General features: G+C 35.7%; 2 protein-coding genes across 2 annotated transcripts; one reads left to right on the top strand and one right to left on the bottom strand.

The window, feature by feature from the left end:
- Positions 1 to 7,918: 7,918 nt before the first annotated feature.
- On the bottom strand, positions 7,919 to 11,243 carry LOC121384004 (glutaredoxin-like). Its single transcript, XM_041514144.1, has 2 exons — positions 10,911 to 11,243; positions 7,919 to 8,358 (listed from the first exon to the last, which is right to left on the bottom strand). Exons 1-2 carry the CDS (start codon positions 11,133 to 11,135, stop codon positions 8,263 to 8,265), a joined length of 321 nt encoding a protein of 106 aa, XP_041370078.1. The 5' UTR covers positions 11,136 to 11,243; the 3' UTR covers positions 7,919 to 8,262.
- Positions 11,244 to 14,071: 2,828 nt separating this feature from the next.
- On the top strand, positions 14,072 to 19,686 carry LOC121383993 (40S ribosomal protein S17-like). Its single transcript, XM_041514134.1, has 5 exons — positions 14,072 to 14,096; positions 15,021 to 15,172; positions 15,810 to 15,915; positions 18,693 to 18,758; positions 19,551 to 19,686. The coding sequence occupies exons 1-5, from the start codon at positions 14,094 to 14,096 to the stop codon at positions 19,626 to 19,628; spliced, it is 405 nt and encodes a 134-aa protein (XP_041370068.1). The 5' UTR covers positions 14,072 to 14,093; the 3' UTR covers positions 19,629 to 19,686.
- The last annotated feature ends 1,379 nt before the right edge of the window (positions 19,687 to 21,065 follow it).

Here is a 21,065-nt window from a genome sequence, read left to right on the forward strand (position 1 = left end):
CAAGAAAAGGGCCTACGAATGGGAATTGATCCTCGACCGTCGCGACGTCAGGCAAGTGCTTTACGACTGTGCTGTGCTGTGCCACTTAAGGACGTACTGAGAAGAGTTGTCAGAGTGAGGACATAATCTTACATAATATTAAAGTTTCAATGAATAGAATGTACAGCTTACATGGGCTCACATGTAACACTGCAAGTCATTTGCAAGTGTGGGTCCAGGATTGTGTGAACAGGGGCCCCAAATTCCATAAAGGGCAAATTTTAGTCTACAAAGACAAATGAGTGGAGCTCCCGAAAGATGCAAGATTGATATGGGTCCAGGAGCAGGCTCGTCCAGAAACGATTTTAAATGATTCGGACAAATTTTCAGGTCAATTTAGTGGGTTTTGTTGGGGGGTTTTAACCACTGCACACCGGTGATTCCATCCACTCTGGGTTAGGCCTGCTTACCATTAATGTGATTTTTCATGCACGTTTCCATGCAAGTAAATGTACTTTCCCAAGCAGATTACTAACAATTAAAAAATTTGGTGTCCAAGTATACTTTTAAGCTGCTATTAAATACTTTGTTATGACAGCATCATGCGTACAAAATCGCTCATGGGTCAACTCTTTTCTCTTTTGTTTTTTCCCCCCAGTATGCTCAATACACAAATACTGATTGGAAAAGGTACTGTATAGATAAACTTGCACTAAATCAAGCTACTTGAAAGTGGGCCCAAAGAGTTTGTACCAAGGTACAACATCAGTATCCACTCGGTTAACCCAGGCACTGAGGTACAAAGTCATCTCCTTCGAGCATGATAACCACGAACACGCACACAAAAATGTTGTTCGTTTTAGCAACACCACTTGAGCACATTGATTTTATTAATTATCAGCTGTTGAATGTTAAACATTTGGTAATTTTGAAATAGTCTTAAAGCTAATATTTATAGCTAAGGGGTCTTTTTATATGCACCATCCCCAGACAAGAAAACACATACATGTTGCCCTGGTTTGAATGAGAAAAAACCACAATCAGTTGAATGGATCCAATAAGGTGGTTTGATCCTGCAACACGAAGCACCTCAGTCAAGCGCTCTACCAACCTACGAGCATAATAACCGCTGAACACAAAAGTTGGTTTGTTTTGTTTAACGACACCACTAGAGTACACTGATTTATTAATCAGCTATTGGATGTCAGACGTGGTAATTTTGACGGTCTTGGAGTGGAAACCTGTTACACTTGTCCACTAGTGGCAAGGGATCTTTTATATTCACCATCCCAGACAGGATAGCATATACCACGGCCTTTGATATACCAGTCATGGTGCACTGGCTGGAACGAGAAATAGCCCAATGAGTCCACTGACGAGGATCGATGCTAGCCCGAGACTCATCGGGAGAGTGCTTTACCTCTGAACACCAATTAGTGCCACAACCACTACACCACCGAGGCTGGTTATGCATAGTTCTCGGAAGATGTCAGCAATTGGGAGGTCCAGTTATAATTAATTACATTTCCAGTGGCGAAGGGGGCAGTACCCCTCGTTCACCCACCTAGTCTGCCGACAAAGCTATGTAGGAATTAAACATGCAAGCAATTATGGTTAAATGTAAATAATATACCAATTTGTGTCCTTAACAAATAATAACAAGTAGACTTGTTTAGTATTGGAAATTTTATTTGTCAAAAAAAACGTTGAGAAGTGGTTTTTGGTCAAGCAGCGTCAAACGTATTTGTTACAGCAGTAAAGTTACATAAAGTTGAAAAATATTCAGTTAAACATATGTCTGTACATTTCAAGCACTTTAGTGTGATTGGTGTACACATGACCACCCCATCAAACCTTCACAAAATTGTATAAAATCGCAAACATGTTTTTAGTGAATTCAACTAACGTTTTGTTTTTAAAGATAATTTTAAAGGCATGATGACCATGTACACCTTGATGAAAAGGTGCCATGTGGCAAATTTAATGACATGTTACTAGTCTATTTGTTCAAATTGTTGTCTGAGATGAGAACTGCACTCGTATGTTAGTCAAAAATGCTAAGGCCTAAATAAAAAGTGGGTGTTTCCAGGAATGTACTGAAAAATATTAAGCAGGGTACTTTTTAAAAACTACATTCAGTCCTACATGTAAGTGTCCTGATAAAAAATGCCATGTATGCACTCTTTTCACCTTAATATTAATAAATAAAACAAACTGATCAAAATAAATAAATAAAAATACATGTAGGCCTACATTGTAATTAGAATTAAGGTTGGCCCTTTTAAATGATTCCCGAAAACACACATTTTTCCTAGGCCTAATAATATGATATAAAATTTAACTCAAACCATAGCACATTTTAGAGTATTAAACATACTGATAAATAATTAAATAATGTAAATAAAACTAAATAGCAAAATAGTCAAAATAAATACTTCTATATTGTTTACATGTACATGGAATGAAATTTTGGCTATGTTGATTCACCACAACACAACAGAATTACTCAATAAAAACAATGACTTGTGCACATAACACCGGTAATCATTAATCACAGATTTTGGCGGACGGTACAAAAATTCTTAGGTGTAGGAAAATGCCTGTAACAAGGGAAACACGTAACATTAAAGGCATACTGTCACAGACCACTGACCTATTAAATGGCCTAGCAAAGTATTATGTGAAACATATGTATTTGATTTGTCCCTAAATGTACTTTATTCAACAATCTACGTAACCATCATACTCCACTTATTAATGATATTTTGCAAAAATAGTTGAATTATGGCAATGGTCCATAATTTAAAAATTAATATTGCCAAGAGGATTGACATGGATTTCACTCCATCATGGTTTAGTTAAAGCGAGTCAATAGCCAGATTTGGTTTCTAAACATTGATGTAATTTTCATTTATTATCCACTTTTGGAGAAATAAGGTCCTTAAATCTGTGACAGTATACCTTTAAAGTGACATATCCTAGTTTTTAAACACAATGGCGTACATGTATAGAGATACTACTGGAGCTTTTTTGGATAATTTAAATCAGACATTACTAGATTTTATTGTTTAGGTTATACATTTCTGTACATACAAAAAGATTTTGGTCATTCTCATTATTTTGATACCACTAAATGCATTTTCATATTTTAAAAAGAGCACATACCATTGAAAAAAGAAAGAAATGTTTTATTTAACGATGCACTCAACACATTTTATTTACGGTTATATGGCATCAGACATATGGTTAAGGACCACACAGATATTGAGAGAGAAACCTGCTGTCACCACTTCATGGGCTACTCTTTTCGATTAGCAGCAAGGGTTCTTTTATATGCACCATCCCACAGACAGGGTAGTACATACCATGGCCTTTGATATACCAGTCATGGATACCTCTGAGAAGTAACAGTCTATGTTTAAGGCTATTTCCCGGTTTTAATATCACAAACTCCTGTCCGACTCTAATGTAACTTTATCCAAATGTTATGGTTAGTAGATTGACAAAACCTAGTGCCAGTTTTCACAGGTTCAAACTAGAGCCTGCATCTTCAATGGACAATTTATAATCTTCACAGGCCTCTCAAAATTGTGAGAGCGACTTTCGTTCGCACGTCACTCGCGTATTTGTTTTTGCGTAACCCATAAATTGTTTATGCAAGTTTTCAATTCTCAGAGGTCTGCTTCAGACATCTATAAAGTTGTATCTATTATCCATGCGAATTTAAAAAACAACTGGCATATTTTATTTTAATTTGGCGAAATAATGTTATGTAATAATTGGTATTTTGATACAAAGTAACTGGGTTTCTGCAATTTTTGAAGTTTAACCGATAATTTGTCAAAATGTTCTGCTGACCCAGAGTCAGTCCTGGTACATAATGCATCCAACATCTGTGTTCCTTCAACGTTTGATATACTGTGTGGGATCATCATAACACTAATCTATATGACAATCATGTATTAATGGAACAGAACAGTTCGATGTAAATTTTGTCATTTGTGACCAACTGTCCAATCCAATTCCATGTGTTTTAACCCATAATAAAGTTACATTCTCTGGTTACCATATTATAACATCATGTACAAATGTGAAATACAAGCTCAAATGCATTTAAAAAAAAGTTGTGTGTGTTCGCTATGAACGGATATCATCAAATGTATACGCTTGATTCGTCGCCTGTGCCGCCATAGCTCTGCAAAGCACAAATGACAGCCTGTTGTCAGTTTCAGTTAACACGTGCGTTTGCTGATTTCAAATTGTAGGATTCGTCTCAAAAAATTAAAAGAGAAATCTTGCGCTGTACGAAGAACGTTCGGTTGAGAATACGGTACTAGAGTCTTTAGTTAAAATCGGTTTGATCTTGACAACGTATTATCGACAGTCGTACCTTCCTATTTCAGAATTGTTATTTTATAAAGTGTTAGTAGAACTTTCAAAGTTTAGTTTGTATACTAGTAACACATTAATCATGTATATATTTTTAAAATAAAATATACTAAAGTAGACAATGAACGTTTTCACTTCTTAATTTTACGTGTTAAAATCGACAAATTCAAATAAATATTATTTCGTTTGGAAAGTGTAAAGTTCGGGGGGGGGGGGGGGGGGGGGGGGGGGGGTTGTTTAACGACATCAAAGAGAAAGCATATTGATTTAATAATCATCCGACCCCATACAAAGGTAAATATAATGTGTTGAGTGCGTCGTTAAATAAAATATATCCTATCCTTCCTTCCATCTGCTGTTGGATGTCTAACATTTGGTAATTTTAACATATACCAGTAATCTTAGAGAGGAATCGGGTGTTTGTGCAGGGGGAGGGTATTGGAGGTCGAAACCCTTACTTGCCCAAGCTTAAAAAAAATTGAAATGTATTTTTGGGGGGAGCATGGCCCCATATAAACTTCGCTTAACACAGTCTATAACTCCAACCCCGCTGAAATCCCCGCACACGCGCCTTGGAAACCCGCTACATTTTATTTTTTTTGCAAGAGATAGTTTATATGTACCATCCCACAGACAGGATATCACATACCATGGTCTTTTTGTATACCCACCGATGGGGATCGATCCTAGACTGACCGCGCATTTCCAGAAAACACCTTTTTAGTAATGAATAAAAATAACATATAGTCTTGAAAAATGTTAAGTAAATCGAACACAGTACTTTTCCTCTACCCCTAGAGTGTTACGTAATTAGTAACACCCCCTTACATGTAACGCGTATGCCATCAGCTGGCCACTGTCAAAATTTCAAGGCAAATCCCCCACTCACCGACCCCTGGAAAGGCGTTGTACCATACCTCTATGGATATAAATATGTTTTGGAGATATGAGACAGTTCAAAAATTGCGAAATCTCGCGTGATCTCTTGTTGGGGAATTCTATATTTGTGATAAGCCAATTAAAACCGAGATTGGTACGAGCCCGTCAAAGTGTCCCACTTTCAAAATACTGGTTTTGTTTTTGACCTGGATAAGCCAGCGTAGTGAAACTAATGCGGAGTGCGGCGTCATATATGCACCAAACGTAATTGGATTTTCTGTTCTATATGCTTAGATAATAAAAATATTCCAGGGTTGTAGTTTTAATGGCATAAAACAGTTCAAGGTCAATTCTGTCATTTGTGACTAACTGTCCAATCCAATTCCATGTGTTTTAACCCATGAAAGTATTCATCAACAGTTTTTGGTGACATCACTATTCAGAGCTCACTCTGGGACACATTTTGTGTTAGCCAATTTCCACATATATAAGAGTATAATTTACTTGAAAATTATTAAAATGTGGTTAACTTAAGGGATATTTTATGAGTCAGACTACCAGTAAATGTAGCCATTTTGTACAAACATTAGCAATATATTGGCTAACTTGGTGGACAGAGCAAGTCCTGAGCATTTACAAACTCACAAAATGTACCACCTGTACTATGAATTTTTACAAAATATACTGTATACAAACACCATTATGATAATGAATGTTCTGATTTTCTAAACACTATATAGTTTTGACTTATCATGTATGAATTATTTTACCACATGTACCAGTACATACATATATACATTGTATGTTCTTTCAGAACTTAAAAAGATACAAAATAACCTTAATATTCAAGTGATGCCAATCTACAACAAATGTGCTATTTTACATAGATCTATAGTACCCACACAGTGATGAAGGACTCCCAAATTTTAAAATGACAGTAAATGCAACTTATAATACAGTTTTCTTTCTAATAATCAGTTTAAGAAGCAGATTTTGCTTTGACAATATTCAAGTTATATCCAGAGTTCTTCAATTTCAGGAATGATAATAATCGATGCATGTATGTATCCTCCCCCACCCCTTAGCATGACTTCCCCACCATTAGCATAGCTCCTCCACCCCTTAGCATGGCTCCCCCACCCATTAACATGGCTCCTGACACCTTAGCATGGCTCACCACCTCTTAATAAGGTTCCCCTACCCCTTAGCATGGCTCCCCTACCCCTTAGCATGGCTCCCCTACCCCTTAACATAGCTTCCTTAACATACAAAACAAAGATATATTTATTTTGGTCATTTCTTATCATTTGTCATTATCCTAAAAGTATACAGAAGTTAAATATGCAACATCATTGATATAGCCCAATCATAACTCTTCCCTGCCCCCACCCCCATGACACACACCTCCTTTTATATTTATGAGTCACCCCATAATATGATTCACAGACAGTATAGGTTCTCCTTCCCCACCCATTCAATATAATCTTGGCTATACCAATTATCTATATTTAAAAACTTGGGTACTCTCAAACCCATAAACTGAACCAGTTTTTGATTAAAGCATCAGATATGTCGTGTATTTATCATCCATGGACTAGTGATATGTTCCAATGATCGATTATAATCGACAATTGATCAGTTGAGCTGTACTGATGCGATCATCCATTACAAACTTCCATAACTGATTGTCACTGAAAATGTTAGCTACTGTTCGGCCCGTTTTCCACTAACACAATTATGTGTGTGTTTTATCGCGTGCATTTCCACGAGCAGAAATGTGTTTTTCCATTATCTGCATTTTTATAAACGGATCACTCTACACAATTTTATGTTTTCGGAGTGTACTTCGAGCTGAAAATAAATGCTTCAAGTTATTATGTCAGTGTTCTAAAAAAAACTTGAGCGTGGAAAAGTTGCTCACCGGTCGACCTTTTTTTAGCACGCTGAATGCCCGCGGGTGGAATCGTGTATGCGGAAAAGGTACTATGTAAATGCGTTGTATCGAAATGTTAATGGAAAGTGGGCCTAATTGTTCCAACAGTGTAGATGATGGAATTGATGTAAAGGTGATGGGTTGTGAGTTTTTGTTTTCATGTGAACATAAAGAAAACTGATAATGAATAGGTATTAAATACACGTAGTAAAATTAGCAAAATGTACGGATTATCCCTGTGAACATGAACATAGGTCCTAATAATTCAAATGCTTTTTAGAGTTCACATAATTCTAACCGGTTGTGTAATCAAAAGTTAACTGACCGACGATTGATGATGAGATTCCAACAAATGCCCAACACTACCATAGCTACATGCAAGTATATGATTGTAAGTCATTTTCTGTGAAACTTGGTGATTACTACAAACTGACTACACATGAAAATGCATATGAACAATTTGAAGTATTTTCACCATTTATATTATTGCTTTCAATGGTAATATTTTTTACCCAGGAGAATGGAATGGTTATACAATTTTAAGTGAATTTTTTAGATTCATCGTTGTCCATCATACAACTAAGGTAAGACTAGAGAAGGGTTGAAGTTGGACACCAAAAAATTGGCGACTTTGGTCAAACAATCTGCATCCAAATTCATGCTTCAATTAGTCAAAATGTTAAAAGGTCAGATCTGCATGTACCCAAAGGTAATAATAGCATGGAATTTTCAAAGTAATTACTTTTTGAAGATTTATTGTAATAATCAAATATATTTGCAACGTTCAACTTCAACTGACCGTAAGCAATTAGCTTAAATTGTGTTAAAGGTATATGTACATGTGAGAGAAATACAAATATACCTGTATGTGAATGAAATACATGTACGGCTAGATGTACATTGTAAGGTGAGATACACGTAGAATGAAATAAATTAGTGCAATACAAGTCAGAATGAGATTACAAACAGAACCAAATCACCGTATTCAAATTTCAACTGGAACAAAATTAACATATGTGGAGCGATATGAAGCGATATTCAACTATTTTACTCCACATGGAGTAATATGATTGACATCTGGTTCAGTTGAGTAGAGTCTTGAGTTTCCCTTGTCTGTGTAGTTTGTCGGTTTCAGTGCCACCGCCAATGCATTTACCATTGATGAAAACACGAGGCACCTGAAATCAAAGTGAAAAACATATAGTGAAGATTCGTCACAAGTTTTTCTAATATGCAAAATATCAACAAAGTCTATGTTAATCAGTATTTGTTGAGGATTTGCCGAGACAAAGACCGGTTGACTAGACGATGTTGATATTTTACATATTAAAAAACACGAGTAATGAATTCTATTTATCCTATAACACTTCTAAAATAACATTTTAATTAAATTTTTAGTAAATCACAGCATTAAAGTCGATGCCACTGATAATATGATGTCATCAAGATTAGCACACATTAGTTTGACATCACGCATTTTAACTAAATTTTTTAAAACGTTATGCTCAGGTACAGGTATATATATATATATATATACCACCCTTTCTCACCAATATTGCCCAATTTAAACAATTTGCTGTCGTTGTCGATTTGTCATTCCAAACAATGTGATAGGATAAAGAATTATCGCTTTCCAAAAGCTACCAACCAGTACTAATGACATCATTCAGAAACAAACTGGGAGCTGTAAGATGTTTTACTAAATTTATCTGCCCGAAGGAGCAATTGCGCTAATTTACATTGTCGTTTGGAAAGTATGCAAAACTAATACGATGATAAAATACTATTTGCAATATATATTGCGATAAATGTGTTGCAATGCTGTAATATTCCATTGTATTTATGTGAAAATTTGAAATAAATGATTCTTGATGCAAAAAAGTTCTAGTACTTTGAACATTGTTGCCCAAATTCGAGTAATCTGTGTTACATTTTGTTTATAAACACAAGTCATGTTAACAGAACGAAGCAAAATACAATATCAAATGCATATTTCAGAGCCCTAACATCACCGAATCAATGACAAGTATACTTGTTACATACTAGTAGCGAATTTCGAAGCGTTGCGTTAAGCATGTAATCTACGAGACTGACCCTATCATACACATGAGTAGTGCCAATCGCTCATGAATACATGTAGGTTTGTGAACGTATTAATGCAATAATACCAAGTAGTCTCATAAATAATTGGTATACTTGTGGCATTATTTTAATTTATGGGAGAATGGTATAATTTCATGTTCATTCTGCCAATTATGTGTTAATTGTAATCTCTACGTTTCTTTTTTTTTTGCTTTTGTAATTTACGTTACATAGCTATCAATTGGGCTCAGTTATACAATTGAAGCATGATTTTTTGGGGGGTCTTTGGCTGTGATGGAGTATTTTATCCAGCAAATATGATGTTTTTGTAAGCATTCAAATATTTTTCCTTTTGATTATTTTGCACTGTCAATTTGGGCAACAATGGTACCACCAGTTTTGAATACCATCTATACAAAGGGTATATATATAACAAGATCTGGACATAGAAAGAACCACAATTTTTACGTCCCTCTGGACTATCAATATAATAATCATGGAAAACAACATTTTGGTTCTATGATTTTACGAACATGGTACCCGAAACTATTGTTACTGTGTAATCTGAAGGCCTGCATTAAACTTACATGCTGTTAACCAGTAACAATGCTACACAAAGAAACCAGATGCCCCTGTGGAAAATTAACCTGTGCTGTACTTTCTTGTGTTGACAATGACATGGTAACAGGTCGTTTCACCCTTATTACTAGTTCACCCGAATTGTTTTGAGCGGGGTCTATTCGTACCTCCAACCGAGTCGTTTCGCTTCATGTTTCGATTCGCCCTAATTTTATTTTCTTAATAAAGTACATTTATTCATTGATTTGTCCTATGTCCATTGATTTTTTGATGTGAAACATTGCGATCTATTTTGCGTGTTTATATTTACAGATAAAAATAATATAATTTTGTTTATTTCCAATATCATTTACTCAAGCCATATACACAAAATACGTACAGGCCTTAGATAATATACAGACAATGTATTCATTAATAATTATGAACAGTCACACTACATACTACTGTTGTGCTGTGATTTCTTATTAAATATGTACATATACTAAATACCCAGCTGAGGTTCAAACACTGAGTATGGTATGTTGATTTCGACTAGCTTCAGTTGACAGAAAGTAAACAGCTGATAGGGCATTGATATCCAAAGACAGAAAATTACCTAATATTTGGAAAAAATACTTCAAAACCATAATATATATTTTTTATTTTTTTGGGGGGGTGGGTGGGGGAGGGGCGAAACAACTCTATATGAATGAGATTTAGGGTGAACCAACAATGGGTGAATAGGACCAAGGACGAAACAACCCATTGTTCGAAATGGTTTTAGGGCGAAACCACCAGGATTCTTACGACAGAGCAAAGTGTTTTTCTTTTTCAAACTACTAGTAAAGCTCTGTAACATCAGAATCAAGACAGATTTAGGTAAAAAAAAATATTTTAGACATATCTGCTTGCAACCATTTGGTTGTCAACAATTGCCAAAGCATTACACAGTTTCCTCTAGGCTTTCCCTACATATCAATATCAAATGAATACGGGGAGGGCTGGAGGTGACTCAACTAAATTTCATAGTATTACTATTAGTAGACATTTTTTTTTTAAAAGGCGTTCCCCGTTATATAAGTGTGCGTACCGTGCTTTGTCCGGTCATTGTTCCTAAATAATCTTGAATTTGATCACAATCATTTTCGCCGTCAATTTCTAAAACTTCATAGTCGCTAGCATCCAACTCTTTTCCTAAATATTTTCGAAATACATCTTTCGCCATGGAACAAAATGGGCAAAACTTTTTTGAGAAAACCATGACCTTCTTACTGGCTATCTTGTTATCGACGAGTTTCTGAGCTCGGTTACTCATAATGGAAACGATAGGACAATGTACTTGTGACAAATGAAACGTGATATGGCCCCTTTTTTTATATATATATATCAATGACAGATGAAGAAAATAGAAGTCACTTTTGTAGACCGGTTTCCAATAAAGAATCACGTTTCAAACATGAATCAACTATTATTCAGTGCGCATGTCATTATTAAAGGTGTTGGGTAGGGGTGGTCTCAAACTTGCATATAATGATGCCTTAATTTTTGTTCTGAACTGTAAATATTATACTTTGAGCGCGCGCGCACACACACACACACACACACACAGAGAGAGAGAGAGAGAGAGAGAGAGAGAGAGAGAGAGAGAGAGAGAGAGAGAGAGAGAGAGAGAGAGAGAGAGAGAGAGAGAGAGAGAGGGAGTGGGAGAGGGGGAGGGGGAGGGGGAGGAAGAATGAAATAATTTCATGTGCATTATTTATTCTGCCAATTATGTGTTTTGTAATCTCTACGTTTTTGTTGTTGTTCTTTTTGCTTTTGTAATTTGCGTTACATAGCTATTAATAGGGCTCAGTTATACAATTGAAGCATTATCATTATTATTATTATTTAATTGTTTTTTTTTGTTTGTTTTTTTTGGGGGGTGGGGGGTTGTCTGGCTGTGATGGAGTATTTTATCCAACAACTACCAAAACGGAACCTTATTCGTTGGCGAAAACGGAACCAATTTGGCTATAACCTTTTTTTGTTTTTGTTTTTGTTTTTCTTTTCTTTTTTTTCTTTAGTCTTTTCGTGTGGGTTTTTTGTGTTGTTGTTGTTGTTGTTGTAATATACGACCTAACAGTTAAAAAATCGATGCATTGTGTCACGTCTGGACCGAACATGCATCTATTCCGTCCCTGAGATACTTAAAATAGTCCTCCTACAATATGTTTTTGTAAATAATTTGTTTTGTTTGACGTAAAAATAAAAGTAAAAAAAAAAAATGTTTTGGAAATAATAAGATAATACTATTTTTGTGTGCAATTTAGAAAAAAAAAAAAAAAAAAATTGTAGTAAAATTACTTGAATATCTTTATTGTGGTCCCATTGGTTCAATGAGAAACGGTTATATTAAATAATTATCAAGAGACAAAAAGTAGCAAAGATAAAATAAAAATGTATTCCACAATTTTTATCTTGGTCTGTTTGACACCCAATAGCCGATGTATTTTTCGTGCTGGGGTGTCGTTATACATTCATTCATTCATTCATTCATTCATTCATTCATTCATTCATTATCTTGGTCTATATGATGCAACATCTAGATCGTTCAAAAATATATTGATGCATCCCTAAGACAATACGATCGGCTTGAGAATTATTATTGTCGATGATCTTTTGTAGTAACTTTACTTGAAGATATATAAAAAAACAACTTTAATGGATCGGAGACCCTTAAACGCTTACAATCGGGTGTCAGAATAATTTTAGGTGATGCATATGTGAAATAAAAAATTCCTTTTTGCAACCATTTTTGTAACCATCTTCGATTCAAGCAATGCAAAAATGTATCTGTATTTGAAGAAAAAATGGAAACTCCTTTCCCTTTAAAAATCTCTGTAGGCCTATTTCTTTTTCTCGTTCTTCGTATGATTCCCACAAAAGATGCGGTGTTCATTAGTTCAGTGACTGTCCCATGCAGTTTTGTGGCGAGTGTTGTTGTTTTTGGCCATATTAATTGTCTGGCTGTGTTGTGTAGGCTGCAGTGTTGTCTTATCACTTAATAAATACACCAATGGCGTGTAACAAATAAAGCCTCTGACAGTCCAGCCCAGCTCCAGGCCTTCCCGTGGCGGAATTGTTTAAACTAACAGGAGAAGGGACGAAAGGTGAATATCTGGCGCCTAAAAACCAAACATTTCGGGTAGATGTGGCTCGTGAGCCTTGGATGGCTGCTCGTCTAGGAGAAGGAAAACTGATATCAAACCTCCACTGCCTTGTGGCCACACCTTGTCAGAGGAAAGGCTAAGGGAGTAAACCCCTACAGAAAATCATCACTGCCATGGGGTTTAGGTGGGTAAACCAAAGGCTAAGGGATCTGTCCTGGAAAAAAAAAAAGGACGCTGAAGTCGGAGGTAGTTGACCAAAAGGTGCAAATAAAACAGTAGGACGTAAATGCCATGACTGCAAACTACCACGCAATAAACTTCAAATGATAGTCAAATAAAAAAACAAAACAATAAAAAAACCCTAAACAAAACAAACGTTATGGTGTTCCATCAGTAGCCCACCAGGCAGATGGAGTGCCGGGGTTTAAGCCTCGAAGGAGCCCACCCCAAACTACTGGTGAAAAAACAAAGACAAAAAGATCTTTGTTTTTTGAAGTAAACATTATTGTTTGGGGGTAAAATAGAATGTAAGTTAAGGCCACTTCTTATTTTGGTGGCCTTCTTCGTGGACATCTTGGAGTTAAATGATGATGCAATACTAGTATATCATTTAGCAAGAGGCTGTTATAAAATAAATTCCACATCTCGACTCATAAAACTACATCACAATTTTGCTGTAAACTGTGATAAATTGCAAATTCCTTGTTTTGATTGCTATAATGACGGCTATCTTGAATTTAAATGTTCTTGCAATGTCTTGATGATCTGGGAGTAGTTCAGAATTAATTTCTGGACCCTAAAACACTGTCACAGACATCACCAGTTCCGTCAATGTCCAATATACATGTAATAAAATATTCGAGATGCTGTCAGTTCGGTGTTTAGGCAGCCATCTTGAATATTTCAAAATGCTCAAGAGTGCCAAATTTGCAGTCAGTACCTTCTAAAGATGCAGAAACCGCAAAGAACAATTGTGGCTATCGAACTGCAAGGTTTAATGCCTTGAGTCATGACAAACAGACTATTTTCTTACGTTTAGTACTTTACAGCTTGAGTGCGCAAAACAACTGGAGGGTTGAAAATAAAAGAAGACAATCAACTTCCTTTTCCGCATGTAATTCAACATGGTGAGATCGAAAATAAAATATATGTTTAAAATCGTTGTCATCCTTGTTATTATGTAAACAAAATAACGAAAACGACTACAGTTTCAGAAATAAAATTATGTTGTGGTTATTGTATACTGGTATTATAATTATTTACTGTCTTGTTTAGGGGTATAATTATTTATTATGATAGTTAATGGGGGTCTCAATTTTTTTTTTGAAACGATACTTTCTGGATAAAAAGTACCATACCATGTGAACAAAAAGTATGATTTGTTGATATCACAATAAATTACACGTGCAGCTTCCAGTAAAGTTTGGACAGACCCTTTAATTAGTGATTTGTTGTGACTTTATTATACAAATGTCGAAATGAACAGCAGTCCACTCGGACCGTTACGGTTTACCATATATAACTAATAAGATCGATGACAGTCACTTTTCGAACCCTTGTTTTGGCTTTGTACACAATACATAAAACACATCCAACGGTAATTTTTTGATATATTTTTGACAAAAGGTACTTTTTATTTCTTTTTCTTATAAAACTTAAAATTAATATTTTGCCCAGTTATGAAAAAAAAGAAAATACTGACCTGTAAACAGTGTTGCTGCTTGTTATAAAAATTTGACAGGGGTCAAAGTTAGACCAGTTTTTATTTGAATGTGCGAAGCTTTGGAATAATGTAGCTAATTTTTAATTTGAATGACACTTTGAATCTCCATAGAGGGTTTCTGCCAGAGGATAAAACAGGTATGGCGCCATACCCAACTTGTGTGCACATGTTTGTAATTTTTTATATAACTAATTCAAATGTGCAGTGTATGTGCGTCGTTAAATAAAGCATTCCTTCATTCCAAAACAAACTTTTAAATCATAAATTTTCTTGGACAGGTACCAGAAATTACGATTTTTAAATGTAATGTTATTGTTTGTTTTGATAGGCGCGTGTTCGGACAAAGACTGTGAAAAAGGCTGCCCGTGTAATTATTGAGAAGTACTACACAAAACTGACTCTGGACTTTCACACAAACAAGCGAGTTTGTGAGGAAATAGCCATTATTCCCAGTAAGAAGTTGAGAAACAAGGTTGCTGGGTAAGTAATTATGGATGTGTGAAGATTTTCTGTTTGTATTTTAATGGATATATGAAGATTATTAATGCATTTTGTATTTACACCAAGGATTCTCGAAGCCAAATATTAGCACATCAAGGTTTTGTCTGTGGGACTATGCATATACATGTAAAAAAATGTAGCGGGTTTCCTCTCTTAGACTATATCGAAGTTACCAAATGTATCCCGATGATGACCAATAAATCAATGTGCTTTAGTGGCATCGTTAAACAAAAACAAACTTCTTTTGGTATATCACAGGGAACATTTTGTCAGTATCGCACCACGATTTGCTGCACAAGTTTCAGAGGTCGTTACACAATTTAAAACATTAAACTGTAGTTGCTAATAAATTTGCAATTGACTAAAAATATCGCTAATCAAGATTTTGAAAGCAAAATGTTCCCTGCATCAAAGGATGTGGTATGTAGTGTTCTGTCTATAGGAAAGTGCATAAAAAGATCCCTTGCTGCTTATACAGTATGGGTAATCTGTGGCAGCAGTAGTTTCTTTTCGACCCTGTGTTGAAATGACCATATTCGACACAAAATAGGTTTATTTTAAAATATGCTGAGGTGTCACTATATTAAGCCAACATTCCTTTCCTTTTTTTTGACAGGTTTGTGACCCATTTGATGAAGAGGATTCAGCGTGGCCCAGTGCGCGGTATCTCCATCAAGCTGCAGGAGGAGGAGCGAGAACGAAGAGACAACTACGTCCCAGAGGTATACACCACAGCAGTGCTTTAACATCCAATAGCTGATGACTAATTGATCAGTGTGCTCGTTAAACAAAACAAACTTAGACCCCAGGGCTCGAAATAGTGGCCTGAAATCAATTGAATTGTAGTCCCATTTTTTAGACCTAGTAGATGAAATAGACATTCACCAGGCTCAAACCACCAGAAATATGCAGGTGATTTGTTTTTTGAAGAGAGATGTTTGTACAATTATTTCATCTGCTATTTAGCTCCTAATTATGTTGTATTGTAATTCCATAAAGTCTGGGTGGGACATAGCCAGCCAGTGCACCACGACTGGTATATCAAAGGCTGGGTATGTACCACACTGTCTGTGGTATGGTGCATATAAAAGATCCCTTGCTGCTAATCGGAAAGAGTAACCCATGAAGTGGCGACGGGTTTCCTCTGTCAATATCTGTGTGGTCCTTAACCATATGTCCGACACCATATAACTGTTAATAAAATGTGTTTAGTGCGTCGTTAAATAAAACAATTCCATCCATAATGCTGTAAAATGTATCTGAGATGTCATCATTTTCCACACATTATATAGTCTCTACCAATCCCTGTCACCCATGCTATCTTTTTTCTTCCAGCAGGTCATATGTTTTTTAGCATGACCTATTTCTTTTGACTGGCTATCTTTAAAAAAATATAACAGCAGGCCATATTTGGCTTTCTATTTCAAGTCCTGTACTGACCATTTCAGGTCTAGATCTGGCACTCCCCAAATTTTATTTTAATTTGGTTAAAATATTTTATGTAATTTGTATTTTGTGGGTTCTCGGACAGATGATGATTATCAAACAGTAAACTTTAATCCACCAGTGTGGTTCTCGGACAAGATTTGATGATTATTGAACAAATCCACAAAAGTCCTATAACACCATTGAGAAACAAAGAAAGAAAGAAAAAAATGTTATGTGGAAACGAAGGTCTCATTATTTCACACCCCTTAGAGGGCATCTCATTGTATTTAGGGATATGCAGAGATAGATCATGCTCGTGCCTAACAATAAAAAGTCTACAGGGTGTATACTACCAAATCAAATCCCATAGACGACAATAGTAACATATGTGGCTAAAACTCCTACCTGCAACGTATCAACCGACATAAACGTCACAGATATAAATACTACCACCCCTTACACTTAAAGTGAATCAGAAAAAAATGGGGGTCAAGCTGCTCGTTTCTGAGATAACGGGTAGCGTCTATGACTACCCTAGTTTCGCACAAAATTCGAGTACTTTTTTTTACAGGTACCCCATACATGTTTCAAGCACAAGGCTACTTGACACATTGGTACTAGATGAAATAAAATTGCACATTTTTTTTAACCAGATGAAACTATTATTTTTTACAACCAACACACTCACATTTATAACCAATCACAGGACTTGTGGTGTTCACTTCTCTATCAAAAGTTGGTTGCTCCTCGAACTTTGACCCAGCCAGAAGTTATTTGGTTTAGTACTACCTACAGTGGTTTTCAGCCAAATGATCCTTGGATCAGTCAGTTATTAAAAAGGGACCACACCAATACCCAAAAACTAATCCTAACTCTTAACCGTAATAATGGTTGGGGAGGGGAGGGGGTATTAACAGTTGGATGTTTTATAAGTTTGTCCAACAACAACAACATAAAATATGATTTGACTGTTGAGATGATAAAATATTTTGTTTGTTTGCCCATACGATTCCTACAAATCTGACAGTTGGTTTGTAGATTTGCAGTGGGCGGAGATAGATTACAGTTTAACCTGTAGAAGAAGGTCACGCTTTGTTGGCCATCTCTTCAACTTGAAACTGTTATAGGAATTGTTCAGGCATCAAGAGCTATAGCTCCAAGAGTTGCTGCCCTTTTCTTATAATATTTATATCTAAAGTTGGCAAAAAACAATTGGTTTGCTATAATTTTTGTGAGCAAATATTTTTCTTGTAACTCTGTATCCAGGTTTTGTTGCTATATAGGACCACAATTCACTGTTTTTTTGCATTATTTTATTCATAAACATTGTTTGAAGTTTACACATTGCTTGAAGTGTTGTGCTGTTGGATTTTTTTATACGCCCATCTATGGCTCGTATTATGGTATGGCGGTGTCCGTCCATATGTCCGTCTGTTAACTTTTTCTTGTCAGGACCATATCTTGCATAGAGATGCATACAGGACCATCAAACCTCATATGTCGGAACAACTTGGGATGGTGGTGTGTCACATACTATTACTAGGTCACTATGACCTACTTTTCACTGTCTACTGCACATAACAGTAAATCCTTGTCCGGACCATATCTTGGATACAGATGCATCAAACCTTACATATAGGAACAACTTGGGATGGCGGTGTGTCACGTTCTATTACTAGGTCACTGTGACCTACTTTTCACGGTCTACTGCAAATAAAAGTAAATCCTTGTCCGGATCATATCTTACATACAGATGCATACAGGACCATCAAACCTCACATGTAGTAACTACTTAGGATGGTGGTTGGTCCTAAACTGTTCATCCATCCCATTGAAAAAAATTCACATGATTAGAATTGAATCATACCCGTAACATATTCATTAATATAGATACGGTTTTCCATGAAACTCCTGATGGGCGTATTATGTACCTCACCGGTACTCTTGTTAATTTTTACTTCACATTACATTTATTTTTCTTCAGCTGTTCACTTGGGCTGGCATATCATGAACTTGTTAATGTATTAATTACTTCGATGTACACACATTTACTTTGATCTGTTTCTTGCAGGTGTCTGCTATTGACATGGATATCATTGAAGTGGATCCAGACACAAAGGAGATGTTGAAGTCTTTGGTAAGTTGTCATACAAAGTCATGGAGGTCTGAAAACAGCAGTACTGGTGTGTGGTATACAAACTTTATAGGGCATGCTGTGGCTCATTGGTAGCGCATTTTGTCAAAAAAGGTTAACTTAAAAAAATTAAATCTCCAAATATTTTTGGGTATGGTGCCATACCCGTTTTACCTTTTGGCGGAAATCCTGTTTTCTGATTATTCAGTATGAATAGCTTATTTGTCAGAAGGAGATTACCCCTCTCGACCAACTACTGAAATTACCATATGTTGGGTTTTCTTTCCAAATTATTGAGGGACGTCCCAGTGTTTCATTTTCAATAGTCTCCAGTTGTGAGTCGAGTTATTCATAGTGATGTTCGAATGGTTTCATTACCAGTAATCTCAGTTGTTAGTTTAATGCATATACAATTTATGAAAGTTAAAACATTATTTGTAGTGTTATATTTGTAGTGATGTTACAATGGTTTCATTTCATTAAAGACACTAATTTTGCCGTCGAAGTGACATTTAAAAACAAAATATATAACGAAGCCTAATAATGACACAATTTCATCGTTTTATTTTAAAGAGGAACACCATACAATAACTACCAGCTATTTTAACCAGTTATGGACGAATATTCCAAAATTATGTTGGGAACTATATATTCTTTGTAATTCTATACCTGACGAACATTTATTAAATCGCTTGCAGTTGCCTTTTAATGACCAAGTCAGAGAGTTACATACAAGAATGAGTTCAGTGTATATATATCTAGATGTTTGACATGTCTTGATCTTTTTATTTTCAGGACTTTGCCAATATCTCCAATCTTCAAGTGACTCAGCCGATTGCTACAGTGAGCAGTTTCCGGGGTCCACGGACATGAATGTGAACATTGGGACAGTATAAAAACTATAATTAAAAAAAAATATAAAAAACTAAAATTATTGTCTTGTTTTTATGGCAATTGGTATTCATCTTCTAAGATGGGGCCAGGATGTAGCCCAGTGGTAAAGTGCTCGCCTGAAGTGTAGTCGGTCTAGAATCGATCCCAGTCAGTGGCTCATTGGGCTATTTCTCGTTCCAGCCGTATGTGCTATCCTGTCTATGGGATTGTGCATATATAAAAACCTTGCTACTAATGATTATATGTAGTGGGTTTCCCCACTAAGACTCGGAATTACCAAATGTTTGACATCCAATAGCTGATGATTAATAAATTGGGGCTAGCTCTGCCACTTGCCAAATTTCCATTTTCTGATCAACCCAAGCTAAACCTGTAAATCAATGTGCTCTATTGGTGGTGTTGAACAAAAAAAAAGTAATTCACGCCATAGGTGTAAGCAAACAAGATTTTGCTTGGATTGCAATTTGTGGTTCATTCAACCTGAAAGTTGTGCCAGAAAAATAATCTAGTACACATCCCTAGACCAATGCGCTTTATTATTATTTATTTTTTTCTTCCATTGGTCAATTGGGTCACATAGTTCAGGAAGTAAATGGCTGTAACTCCCTGTTGAATACATCATTCCTCAACATTGTATCTTGTGTCACACAATATAGTCCAGGGACTTTTGTAAATCTGCATATTTTTTTTTTGCTCCAGACCGTAAAATGTATTTCTTTTTATTCAAAGACTATCCAGAATTGAAAATCCATTGGTAGCATTTTTTTTTGGTCATTTGATCATGGCAGCCATCTTGAAATTAAAAATGGCCATCATTTTAGGGTATTTTACATATATCTTTACTCCCAGTCAACAAAGAAACAATTTTTGTGTCGTTTTTCAATTTGGAGGACAACGAACTCTCTAATAACATTTTATTTAGTCATTTGGACATGACCGCCATCTTGAAATTCAAAATACCGTCATTTAAATATCTTTACTTTCGGTTGACCCACGACAACAACAACTGAGGTATCTATTTACATTTATGAGCTCCGTGAATGAATTTGTACTAAAGGAAAATTGTCTGACCTAGGCAGCCACCTTGGAATTCAAAATGGCCACCATTTTAACACATTTTCTCATATATTTCAACTCCCAGTTAACATGGAAACAATATTTTTTGTCTATGTACATTTTTGCAATTATGAATTTATTGGTAAAATTTTTATAGTCATCTAATGATGACAACCATCTTGAAATTCAAAAATGGCCACCAGTTTAATGTATTTTTTTGTACATCTCGACTTCAGGTTGACATCGAAGCACAATTATTTTTGTCTATGCACATATCTAGGATCAATGAATTAATTGGTGACATTTTTATATCCTCCAGTCATAGCAACCACCTTGAAATTCAAAATGACAGCCATATAG

The sequence above is a fragment of the Gigantopelta aegis genome, chromosome 2 (assembly GCF_016097555.1).
Source record: "Gigantopelta aegis isolate Gae_Host chromosome 2, Gae_host_genome, whole genome shotgun sequence".
NCBI lineage: Eukaryota > Metazoa > Mollusca > Gastropoda > Neomphalida > Peltospiridae > Gigantopelta > Gigantopelta aegis.